The sequence below is a fragment of the Camellia sinensis genome, chromosome 11 (genome assembly GCF_055761805.1).
Source record: "Camellia sinensis isolate YWXY chromosome 11, ASM5576180v1, whole genome shotgun sequence".
NCBI classification, from domain to species: domain Eukaryota; kingdom Viridiplantae; phylum Streptophyta; class Magnoliopsida; order Ericales; family Theaceae; genus Camellia; species Camellia sinensis.
Genome location: NC_138971.1, coordinates 103,260,352 through 103,273,749, shown reverse-complemented (window position 1 = coordinate 103,273,749; position 13,398 = coordinate 103,260,352). Strand labels below are relative to the sequence as shown.

At 39.7% G+C, this 13,398-nt stretch overlaps 1 protein-coding gene across 1 annotated transcript; it reads right to left on the bottom strand.

Moving 5' to 3' along the window:
• Positions 1-654: 654 nt before the first annotated feature.
• Positions 655-4,962, bottom strand: LOC145802055 (uncharacterized). Its single transcript, XM_082894409.1, has 6 exons — positions 4,752-4,962; positions 2,770-2,854; positions 2,413-2,640; positions 2,107-2,295; positions 1,937-1,985; positions 655-1,690 (listed from the first exon to the last, which is right to left on the bottom strand). Exons 2-4 carry the CDS (start codon positions 2,852-2,854, stop codon positions 2,219-2,221), a joined length of 390 nt encoding a protein of 129 aa, XP_082750535.1. The 5' UTR covers positions 4,752-4,962; the 3' UTR covers positions 655-1,690; positions 1,937-1,985; positions 2,107-2,218.
• Between the last annotated feature and the right edge of the window lie 8,436 nt (positions 4,963-13,398).

Here is a 13,398-nt window from a genome sequence, read left to right as displayed (position 1 = left end):
AAGTCATGACTAAAGTAGAAGGGCACCCAAATCAGACAATGAAAACAGAAAGAAAGTTCTACTTGTATTGCCAAACATACCTTGGTTCTCAGGGCACGAAGTGATCCATCTGACTTCTCATCAAAGTAACTATGACTTCTCATCAATAAGAGGGTACACTCTCAAGCTGTGTTTGGAACTTTGGATCAAGGATTTGTTGAGGAAGAAGAAAAAGAAAGCTGCATTCTAGTAGAAACAACTACTGAATTACTAAAAAGAGCCACTCCAAGTTTTAGCAGAATTTGCACATGTTGGCAGCAAAAAGACATTTTGTATCGTTATCTGAAAAAGGGATAAAAAATAAAAAAAAAAGAAGTTTGCTTTCTAGCATAAATAACTTTTGAGTTTTGAATTACTGAAGCAATTCTCAAGGAAACTAAGACAACAGAAGGAATTAGTTTTCCAAGCTCAGTTACAAAATAGCAGGGATCTGAAAACAGAACTTCTGTCAGCATAGAAAGCAAACTACATAAGCACAGTCAATTTATGGCAAAAGCATTTTCTATAGTTGGGTATGACCAGCAATAGGCATTCAATAAACATAATATTGATATCATTTGACTTGGAAAAAAATAACTTACTGTGAAATTCCCATTCCATAATTCGAAAGAGACATCTCAACATCTATTTATTTCATGCTAAATATTCATGACAAAGGCGAGGAATAAGAACAAAACAACCTTACTATGCATAATACGAAAAAGTAGCATGGGATTATAAGCAATGAGATAGAGGATCAGGCAATGGAGTTCTCTCCAGACAGAAATTCGGAAAGGTATACTCCTGCAGATCCATTAGGGAAATCTAGGCCACGAACACCAGTGTAGCTAGAAATTCTCATCAATCAGAGCACACTCTTATGCTATGTTTGGGTCTAGGATTTGTTGAGGGGAAGGGGGGGGGGAGAAGAAGAGGAAATCAATTTTCTAGCAGAAATGACATTTGAAGTATTGAAAAGAACCACTCCAAGGTTTCCCAGAATTGCATACATTGGCAGCAAAAAGACATTCTTATATCATGAGTTGAAAAAAAGAAAAAAAGAAAAAAAAAAAAAAAACACTTTCTTGCAGAAATGGATATTGAATTATTGTAACAATTCTCAAGGAAACTAAGACAATGAAGGGCTTGTTTCTCCAAGCACAGTTTCAAGAGAGCAAGGATATGAAACAGAACTTACGTCAAAGCAAACTACATAATAGAAAAAGTTGGGTTACAGAAAAAGCATTTTTCAGAGTTAGGCATAACCAGCAATGGGAAATCAGTAACGGGTTCGCAAATGTAGTTATTGAAAATCAATTTTTGAACAGGTTAAACCTAATGTCAGAGGATAAAAAATAAACTTTATCAATATTATGTTTATTGAATGCCTATTGATAAAGTTTATGTTCACTTGCTTACTGGTCAGAGGCTGACAAAGTTTATTTTTTGCAGCCCCAAAAATTGTATAAGAAGTTTATTAAACAGAGTCATTCACATTAATGTAAACACCAAAAACAAAACAAACAAAAAAAAACCCACAAAGATGCAACTACAACCACCAAAATGTTACACAAACTTAGCAAACCCGTCATCAACTGGCTTCAACGCCTCCTTTGGGACCCTGATTGGTGCCCCCTTACCCTTGGCAGCCTTCATTGTCATAATTGAATGCCTTAAAAAGTAAAACAGCCTTAGATTAGAACCCAAAATCTACACAGTAATTTATTCCAGCAAACTATTTTTCAGTAACTAAACAGACAGAATCACAGATTTGAAGCTCAAATAACAAACAAGCAACAATCAAATTAAACTTCATAAACACAATCATATACATACATATACACACACACACACACATATATATATATATATATGCAATTTGTATAGATCAAAAAGAAAGTAGAGAAACGAAACATACCTTGAAGATCAAAAAGAAAGTAGGCCACTGTCAGAAGTAAAGGTGTGGCCTGCCAAAAATATAAAAAAGAAGTCAAATCTATGATATTGCAAAACAAGGAAACAAAGATCGGCAAAAAAGAAATGGTTTAGAATGTGGTTGTTCAAATCTATGTTAAAAAAATAAATTACCTCTATTTCGAAACTGAGAGCTGCTAAAGCAGTTAAGCTACCAATCCGTAGTCAGTATGTTTTTCCAGGAATAACCCTGAGAACATAAGGAGAGCATTCAGGATTTGTAGCATTACAAAGATCGGCTTGTATACCAGGAGTAGAGCAATTGAACTGTCCTTTTCCTTGTATCAGAAGAAGGATCTGTAGCTGTTTCATGAAAGGAGTCAAGATAAATGAAGAATAGATAACACACCCAAGGCAAAGTTCACTTAACAATAATGCTGGCATGAGAAATTTTACTTTCTACTGGTTGAGAAAACATACCAATGACAGAGCCATCAGCAAGTGGAGGATCTGGTGAGACAAAATGCCAAGTTGCTAGTACAGGTTCCATTTGGGATTTTGTTGGCGATTGAGTCCATGGCTGAGATAAATCTTCAAACACAAGGTTCGAAGCAATTCGAAGAGGCTTTGGTGCAGTAATCAACCTTTCTTGAACAATAGTGGTAGATGTATTAGACAAAAGTGGTGGTGTATTAAGGCGTGGTACACCTGCAAGTGAGATGGGGATTAATTGAAAAGAGAATAACTGATATGAAAGACGAAAGGCGAAAGGAACCAAACAATTGTAGGGAATACAGATGGGGTAAAAACAATAACGAAATTATGCCGTTTCTCAACCTCTTCTTTCAAGAATCATTTCAAGGTATGATTTAGTGACCCATGGCCCATTTACACCAATCCTCAATGCTTCTGCTCCAACCATCTACATGACAGAAACATATCAAGATATAGCACAAGTTAAGACACAAGATTCTTTTTTGATACAAGAAAACATCACTAATTCAAACTTCTTCAACTAAAGTTTGTACCATGCAAAACATGAACAGAAAAAAACCTATAACAAAATAATAGTGAAAAGAAGTATAAAATTCACTGCAACAATAGTAGAAAGTATGATGAGAGGAAGATTTATTATATGGGAAAGATGCTAGCCAAATCATAATGCGATTTCACAATAACCCAATAATCGTATTGGTATTGGCGATACAATCATATATGTTGGTGAAGGAAAATCTAAGCTTATGCCAAAAATGTTGGTGAAGGAAACTCTAAGTTGATGCAGGATTGTAGGAAGAGAAACAAACCCCTGTAGAACAATAACAGAGCCACAAAAAAAAGAAATAGATTGGAAAGTGTGCATGTGCCTCTCTATACAGAGTCATAGACGGAGGATCAATTCAGAGAATTGGGTGCAGAGTAGCCCACTCTGACTCTAAATCAACATGGATTAGAGGCACAACCATGGTTTTTAAAGGTCACGATACAACTGGAATGTCATCAATAAAATTTGGATTATTACTACATGAAATAAAGAAAATGGTGCATGAACCTTTCTAGAAAATTAACAAATATGGAAGTCACTCAACAGTAATGAAACAATAACCTCGTTCAAAAAAGGGTCCACCATGCCTATTACAATCCCATTAATATGTAAAAAATGCAACAAACCAACTTCAATGCACAGTTCTAATACCCAAGCCATTCGGCTATGATATGTCAATGGATGAAATAAGTCCATCAACAAGTACATTAAAATCCAGGAAAAGAAAATGACACAATTGGTGGAATGAGCAGTGAGTTTTTCTTCTTTTAAAGTGAAGAAAAAGGAACTTATATTGCCAGTTCCAATTTCCACCTTATGCATTGGTATTTTAAGGTGCTAAACTTGCAAAAGCTCCTAAATGCAGCCCAACTTATATATTACTTGTATGGATTTTTTTCAAAACTTTAGTCAGCAATATGCATCATCTTCAATGTGTATTGCATTTTAGTATAGCTTGTACATTTCTATTGTTAAGCAAGTATGATATTTAATTTAATTTTTTTTATATATATAATTATGTATTCAATTTTGTAACATTGTTATGACCATTCCATAGTCCTATCTATTGCTTTCTACTGAATATTAGATTTCCTTTTGATCCATGAGAAGATTGAGAAGAGAATAACATAAATGCTAAAAATGCCATCATAAAGAAGAGATTTCTAATCAATTCAAATGATTTCTCTCAATCCACACATAAAGAAATATGAAAAGAAAATTACAAAAAAAAAAAGAAAAGAAAGGAAAAAAAAGAAGGTAACTATTAAATGACAAGAACACTAGTTCTACAATGCATAGAAAGATCAAAATTTTGGGAGAACAAGTAGAAATATTTCTCAGAATTATACAATGCATAGAAAGATCAAAATTTTGCTTTTCGTTTGTTGTCTTCAGAATTTGGTTTCAAGAATTTGAGTTAACAAGGCCAGATTTTTTAAAAGACCATAATGTTGTGTTATTGCCTCTGTTTCTTTCTTCTTTTTTCCTTTTGAGGCTCCATTTGTTTCATCTAAAATATTTCTTACCCCGGAAAATATATTTTAGGCAAAAATATTTTGCACAAAAATATTAATGCTCTTTTCATCTGACTATGTTTGGTTGCATTTGAAAATTAAGAAGATGAACAGTTCCAAATCCACGGAGACAAATCACGGACCTATGCTCAAAATCAAACTTCGAAATCGCAATCTGAGATGAATCACTGAACTGAAGAATAATCACCGAACTGAAGAAGAATCGAAAGAGATTTGAGTGAGAGAAAGGGAGAGCAACTAACCTCTGATTGAAGAAGACGAAGAGTTCCAAATCCACGGAGATGAATCACTGATCTATGCTCAAAATCGAACTTCGAAATCGCAATCCCGAGATGGATCGCCGAACTGAAGAAGAATCGAAGAAGAATGACTGAACCGAAGAAGAATCGAGAGAGAGAGAGAGAGACGAGTGAGTGAGAGATTTGAGTGAGTATGAAGGAGACGGCGGTGCTCAAAATAGGGTTTTCAAAATAAAAGTTTAGGGAGATGGAAGAGGGTGTGAAGAGAGACAGGGAAGAGGGTGTGAAGAGAGACAGGGTTTTGGAGGCGCTTTTTAAACGTCTTCTATTTACAAAACGGTACCGTTTTACCTAACAACAAAGGCGACGTTTAAAAAACGCCGTTAATTATCAAAAAAAGTGACATTTAATAAAACGTCGTTAATTAAACGCCGTTAAATCGTCATTTTCCTGTAGTGTATGCCAGATTCCTTAATATATTATTATAGAGAGATAAAAAAAAAAAAGAGATGAGAAGTATAGGTCGACCCCTTTACATGATCCATTCTATATCATCAGGGATGGATTGAGAGTACTCAATTAATTTTTTTAAGAAATTTTTCAAATATTTTGTCCAAGTCATGCGGCCTTATCTCTATAAGGCTTTTTGTCTAGAGTAATATTAGGTGTTAGGTTTTTCTAATTGACAATTACGTTAGACAAAACTTCATTCAATTGTATTTTCATTCGCTTTATCGTATCTGTGATTTATGAGAGTTTATATGTGAATCCAACCTGAGTTGTGCCGGAATAGAGGAGTTTGTGCTGACATTCCATATCTTTTTGAGCTCTCTTGGTTTGCCGCTTCATTGACTAAGTACAAAGAGACAAGAAGAAGTCAAAGTTGTTTGACCGCTCGAACGGTCTTTTGTGTGCTTGAACGGTTAAGTGGTCCATCCAGAGTATCTACCTACATTCTTAACTTCTAGAAGCCAAGTTTTATCGCTTGAGCGGTGGATGTTGTGCTCGAGCAATTGGCCTATATGTGATAATCACCCTTTAGTCACACCGCTCAAGTGCTGTAAAGTGGTCACCCAAGTGGTCTTCATGACTTTATTTAGTATAAAGTGTATCGTTTGCTTCTTTTAGGGTTGAATCCGTCTAAATTCTCAAAGAAAGGAAAATATAAACTGTTCTATATTGGATGGTGTTTTTATATGAGTTTTCTTAATGTATAGAAGGTGATCAATCGATCAATGAACTACATATTGACAAACATCAAGAGTTTTTTTGTTCTTTTATTCATAAAAAGAGAGAAGTGTTCATTGGCAGATTCCGAGAAACTTGGATTTGAAGTTTTGGTGGATTTTGGAGTAGCTCATCGTCATGGATTCGACATTAGTGTTGTGGATTCAACGTTAGGCAAAGCAATTCTGTGGTGAAGATGGTGGAGGAAAAGGCACATTGGGTTTGATTCGATTCGATTCGATTCAATTCGGACGTAAATTCGCTAGGTAATTGAGGGTTCTCGTGTGTAATTCTTTTTGTTTTTCTTCGTGGATTGTTTTGTGATTTTGGCCAATGATTTTTTATCACAATTGGAGGAGTCTAATTGTAACTTTTTTTCACGTTAAATCGTTGTGCCGATTTGTTGCTGATTGTTTTATTGGGATTGCTATTTATTGTTTAAAATTAAATCATAATCACAAATCAATATCTCGAGAGCTTTAAGATTTTTCACTACGAATCATGAAAAAAATATCATGAAATGTTTCGTGAAGATTCTTCACCATTTTATTACACATGCAATAAAACACCACATTAACTAAATGATGAAAAATCTTTATGAAACATTTCATGATATTTCTTTCATGATCTGTGGGGATATATTTTATGAGTACCAACACGTGGCCAAGGTGACGCCAACTTGTTAGCCGAGGTGCCACGTGTCCTAGTCATGGCGCCGAGGTTATCTCAGCTAGGCCGAAGTTACCTCCGAAGATATCGGAATTCAGGATAAACGGATAAGGCACAAGAGTTCTAGAATGAGGAAGGACTTCAGCATGGATAAGGATAACACTCTTAGGGAGTTTATGTTTATCTCTCAGAGAGTCTAGGATAAGCACTGAGCAGAAGTCCATTAAAGCTAGGCTTCTATGGGGACTAGGATTGAATTAACTATAAAAGAGAGGCACCCCCGATGGGTTTAAGGTACGCAATTTATATCTGAACAGTGAGATTAGCACTATTGATTATCTTTGAGATATACTGACTTGATTGTCGGAGTGCCCCCGGGTGGACGAACTACCGCCGGAATCTTCTCTTTCTGTTGCAGGTCAATCGGGTGCCATCTATTTTGCCAGTGCTCTCCAGCTAAATACTGAGTTTGGCAGTGTGGTTAGAAGTTCACTCACACAATTTGGCGCCGTCTGTGGAAAAGAAAAGAGAATAGATGGCCAGTGACGGACAGAAGGATAAGGTTGGGGACGAAATCCCTGCTGAGAATGGTAAACACGTTGACCTAAATGTGAAGGAAGATGGTCGCAATGAGGAGACTCAGAACCAGAATCACGACAAGAAAGACGACGGCCAGGATGGCGACGTGCCAAAAAAACCAGATCGAAGCGGATACTACAACAAGGACGGCCTCCAGCTATGGAAGGATAGATGCCTGAGGAGTGACGAAGAGGTGAAAGAGATGGCAAACAAGTTGGTAGACCTGCAATCGGTCGTCAATTTTATGATGCAAAAATAACGTCATGCAATCACCATTCCCGCTACAGGACACGCCGATTCCAGCGGCCAATGCCCAGAAGGGAGGGTAGAAACCAGCCCCAATAGCCCCTCAGCACACCAGAAGCGAAAAACACTCTCATCGGCCTTCTAGGGAAGTCGGGCGAGGAGAGTCGAGGAGAGAAGAGTCACGAAGGACACATCGCACTAAAGAAGCAAACCCCAGAGAACATCGGCATGTTCAAAGGCAGGAGTTATGCTTCGACACAACTCATGGAAAAAGGTCGAAAAGGGCCCACAACGAAGCTGAGAGTAGTATGCCGAAAAGATTAAAGTCGGGAGATAGCCGAGCTCCTGGGCGGAGCAAGGAAGACTTGAGAGATTACCTCAAGAAGAAACAACATAACGTCGATGCCGAGGTAACTTCACCTGTTAAGCCGAGAACACCATTCTCGGTGTAATTAGACAAATTTGAGGCTCCAAAGAGATTCAGTATGCCGAGGTTCCAAATATACGATGGTATGTTGGACCCCAACTTCCACGTTGGATTATACCTTAACGCAATGGTATTGTACAGTGGGAACGAGTCGTTGCTCTACAAAGTGTTCCCCTCATCTTTCGGGGAGATTGCATCGGATTGGTTTCACAAACTGACAAAGGGAAGTGTGAAGACCTGGGAAGGCCTGGCTAAGATGTTTGTGGCCTGGTTTATAACAAACATGCTACAGCCATTAAGTGTGGACACATTGATGGCTCTGAGAATCAGTAAGGATGAAGGCCTTAGGGCCTACTCAAAAAGGTACTACGAGGTGTTCAACCGAATACCCGAGTGCAACCAAGAGGTGGCGGTCATATCTTTCAAGAATGGCCTAAAAGACGACTGTCCACTACGAAAGTCTTTGGCAAAGACATTGCCAAAAAGCATGGAAGAGCTCATGGCCAGAATCGAGAAGTATGCCAGAGCCGAGGAAAACACGTCAGGAACTAAGGAGACAAAGCAAGAGAAAGGTAACGGCTCGCCGAAGCGAGGCCGAGGTAACAACGGGTCCAACAAAGAGATAGGACAGAGGGCTACACAGGCAGTCACAACTGTGTTCCGAATCCCAATTCACAAAGTCCTAGACAAAATCCAATCCTAGCCCTATTTTAGAGCACCAGCCAGAGTGCCAGGAGAATTTATGGAAACAAGCCTTGGTAAGCATTGGGCTTACCATAACGAAGATGGGCATATGACTCAGGGTTGCAGAGCCCTGAAAGCACACCTGGAAGACCTGGTAAGGCAAGGCCATTTAAGGGACCTTGTAAACGAGGCCAGGACAAAGGAAGAACAGGCAAGATTGCCTTAGGCACCAGCAGCTCCACCCCCCCAGCACAACAACCGTAAGCAGGTGAACCTCGGGTAATTAATGTAATTCACTCGAAGGTCAACGAAAATGAAATATGGAGGGAGACCCAGAGGGTAAAACACTTGCAGCACATGTACCAGGTCGGGAAAAAATGACATCAGGCCGAGGTGTACCAAGGACCAGCACTGTCCTTTAATGAAGCCGACCTTTAGATGGTCCAACGTCTCCAAAATGATGCCTTGGTAGTATCCCTCCAGGTCAGGGAGTGCCAAGTGAAGCGCATCCTATTCGACTAAGGCAGCTCTTGTGACATCATGTATGTCAGGTGTTACAAGGAGCTTGGCCTTCACCCAGATGATTTGGAGCAATCCAATGGCCAATGGTCAGGTTCAATGGAACGCCGACGTGGCCACTGGAAACAACGAGCTTGGAGGTGCAGGCTGGCACTAAGAAGATGCAGACAAAGTTCACCGTAATCGACACATCATCCCCTTATAATGCAATTCTGGAGAGGCCATGGCTGCACGCAATGAGGGCTATTCCCTCAATGTTGCACCAACTACTACGGTTCCCAACAGAGCATGGGATAGAACAAGTCAGGAGTTCAGCTGCAGGCAAAGAATTGATCCATGGCGGCAATGAAATCTACTTGTAGCATACGAGAACCAGAGATGGCAGAAATCGAAGACGAGGATGTGGAAGTCCTAGAAGATGTCGGCAAGGAGCCAGCCGAGAAGAGTGAAGAAGTACTGAAGAAAATCCTCATCCAAGAGGGAGATGAAGAACGCTTCTTCCTTCTCGGCTCGGGCTTAGCTAAAGAAGAGGAAAAAGAGTTGGAGGCTTTCTTGAGAGCAAACATTGAAGTGTTTGCCTAGACGCCCTACGAAATGTTTGGCATTGACCCCGAGGTCACTTGTCATAAACTGAACGTTGACAGGTCGACCAAACCTGTAATCCAACGAGCAGGAAGACCGACGTTGATGCACGTCGAGGCAGTGGAAGAGGAAGTAGACAAACTTCTGGAGGCCAGGGCCATTCGAGAGGTAAACTACCCGACATGGCTATCGAACACAGTAGTGGTGAAGAAAAAGAATGGTAAATGGAGGGTCTGCGTTGACTTTACCAGCCTAAACAAAACCTGTCCCAAAGACAGTTTTCCTTTACCCAAGATTGACCAGCTGGTGGATGCCACTTCAGGGCATGAAAGGATGAGCTTCCTGGATGCCTACAGGGGGAACCACCAAATAGCCATGTACCCCCCAGATGAAGAGAAGACAACGTTTATCACCCAAAAAGGGATGTATTGCTACAACAGAGTGATGCCTTTTGGGTTGAAAACACAGGAGCAACTTACCAAAGATTGGTAACCAAGATGTTCAGACACCTGATTGGCCGAACGGTGGAGGTTTACATCGACGACATGGTCGTGAAGACCAAGGAACTTGAGGGTCATCTAGCCAACCTAAAAGCAGTCTTTGAAATCCTTAAAACATATCGGCTCCGACTCAATGCATCGAAGTGTGCATTTGGAGTTGGATCTGGTAAGTTCTTAGGGTACTTGATGACTAGAAGGGGCATTGAAGCCAGCCCAGATCAGATCAAGGCCATCCTGGAGTTGAAGAGCTCGACGTCGGCAAAACAGGTACAAATGCTGACTGGAAGGGCCGCAGCCCTGAATAGGTTCATAAACAGAAGCTCAGACAAGTGCAAACCTTTCTTCAACTTAGTGAAGAAAGCCACAGACTTCTTAGGGACCGAGGAGTGCGAAGCCGCCTTGGCCGACTTGAAGAAGTATCTGACCACAGCTCCAGTTCTTTCAAATCCAGAACCTAGAGAGGAGCTGTTCCTATACCTGGCAGTTTCAGAACATGCAATAAGTGCAGTGGTAATCCGAGAAGAAAAAGAGGAACAAAGGGCTGTTTACTATGTAAGCAAACCCTGGCTGATGCAGAAACCAGGTATTTACCCCTAAAGAAGTTGGCGTTGGCATTAGTAATGGCTTCAAAGAAGCTGAACCATTACTTCCAAGCCCACAAAATTGTGGTGTTAACAGAACACCCATTGAAGTCCCTGTTGTAGCAACGAGACCTGACAAGGAGATTAGCCAGATGGGCAGTGGCCTTGGGCCAGTATGACCTGGAGTTCAGACCCAGAACAACAATCAAAGGCCAAGTTTTGGCCGACTTCGTGGCCGAGTTCATGCCTGAATCCATCATACATCGGGCTCCGTTGAGTCGACGTGAACGATGTCCAAACCAGCAAAGAGGAGCCCAGCCGAAGGCAACGGAACAAAGGAAAGAAGAAAAACTCAGACCCTGCAGCATTTACATCGACGACTCCTTCCGACTGTTTGTTTATGGGAGTTCAAACCGACAAGGAGCGAGGGCAGGAGTAGTTCTGGTATCTCCAGATGGATAGATATTAGAACAATCCATTCGCTTGGGGTTTAAGGCCTCAAACAATGAAGCAGAGTATGAAGCATTGATTACAGGACTGAAGCTGGTAGCAACAACAGAAGCAGATGAGGTAATAGTTTTCTGTGATTCGCAGCTCATAGTCGACCAGATAACGGGCAAGTTCGCAGCCCGAGATGAAAGGATGTCGGCCTACGTAAAGGAAGTCAACAGGTTGGTAGCCTTATTTCAGAGTTGCCGACTACATCAGGTAAGCCGAGATGATAACAATCACGCCGATGCACTGGTCAACCTGGCTAGTGCAATACAACCTGAAAAAGCAAGAACAATTATAGTTGACTACTTGTCGGGCCCCAGCATCGAGCCACTGACCACAAAGCGTGAAGCAATGTGTGTGGATAAGGGACCAAGCTGGATGGAAGCAATTGTAGCATTCTTAAATGAAGGAAAGCTGCCAGATGACCACAAAGAGGCACACAAGATCAGATTGAAGTCAGCAAGATTCAGTCTGACAGCGAAAGGACATCTTTACAGAAGATCCTTCACTGGACCCCTTTTGAGGTGTGTACATCCTTCACAAGTTGAAGATTTTTTATATGAAATACATGAAGGAATTTGTGGAAGCCACGCTGGGGCCAGATCACTAGATCAATTGGGAAATCCCCATTTGCCATGGCTTATGGCACTGAAGCAGTCATTCCTCTGGAGGTCGGCATCCCAGGGATCAGAATCCAAGGAGTAGAGAATGGGACCAATAATGTATTATTAGCCCGAGATCTGGATCTACTAGAAGAGAGAAGGGAGAAAGCTGTAATTCAGCTGGCAGCATACCAGCAGCAGCTTGCCAGGGCTTATAATAAGAGGGTTAACCCAAGAGAGTTCCAAGTCGGCGACCTGGTCTTGAGAAAAGTCGTCAGCAACAAAAAGGATCCCAGAGAGGGTAAGCTTGGCCCAAATTGGGAGGGACCCTACAGAATCACTTCGGTATTGGGTAATGGGGCATATCGGCTTGAAGATAATAAAGGCAAAGAGTTGCCAAGACCTTAGAATACTTGCAACTTAAAATTTTTCTATCATTAGACTTTTTTGTTCTTTGTTATTTACCGAAGTAAATAAATAAAATTTTAGCAGAATTCTTCTACATTTATGATTGATAAGATACTTGCCGACGTTTCTGGAATACATGCATAATGAGAACCCAAGTGGAACTTAAGTTCACATTAGGGGGCAGAGAGTTGGAAAATGGATACGTTTAACACTTGTTGAAATTTTTGAAAAATTTACAAGTTAAAGTTAAACCGAGATTATGTTTAACACTTGTTGAAATTTGTGAAAAATTTACAAGTTGAAGTTAAACTGAGGTTATGGCTAACACTTGTTGAAATTTGTTAAAAATTTACAAGTTGAAGTTAGGCCGAGATCATGCTTAACGTTTGTTGAAATTTGTGAAAAATTTACAAGTTGAAGTTAAACTGAGGTTATGTCTAACACTTGTTGAAATTTGTTAAAAATTTACAAGTTGAAGTTAGGCCGAGATCATGTTCAACGCTTATTGAAATTTGTGAAAAATTTACAAGTTGAAGTTAAACTGAGGTTATGTCTAACACTTGTTGAAATTTGTTAAAAATTTACAAGTTGAAGCTCGGCCGAGATCATGTTTAACACTTGTTCAAATTTGTAAAAAATTTACAAGTTGAAGTTAAACTGAGGTTATGTCTAACACTTGTTGAAATTCGTTAAAAATTTACAAGTTGAAGTTAGGCCGAGATCATGTTTAACACTTGTTGAAATTTGTGAAAAATTTACAAGTTGAAGTTAAACTAAGATTATGTCTAACACTTGTTGAAATTTGTGAAAAATTTACAAGTTGAAGTCAGGCCGAGATCATGTTTAAGACTTGTTGAAATTTGGAAAAAATTTACAAGTTGAAGTTAAACTGAGATTATGTCTAACACTTGTTGAAATTTGTGAAAAATTTACAAGTTGAAGTTAAACTAAGATTATGTCTAACACTTGTTGAAATTTGTGAAAAATTTACAAGTTGAAATTAGACCGCGATCATGCTTAACACACTTGCTGAAATTTGTGAAAAATTTACAAGTTAAGGTTAAGGATGTATTAAACTGAGTACTTATGTACTTGCCGATGTGAAGCATTGGTGGATATAGCTGAGGAATT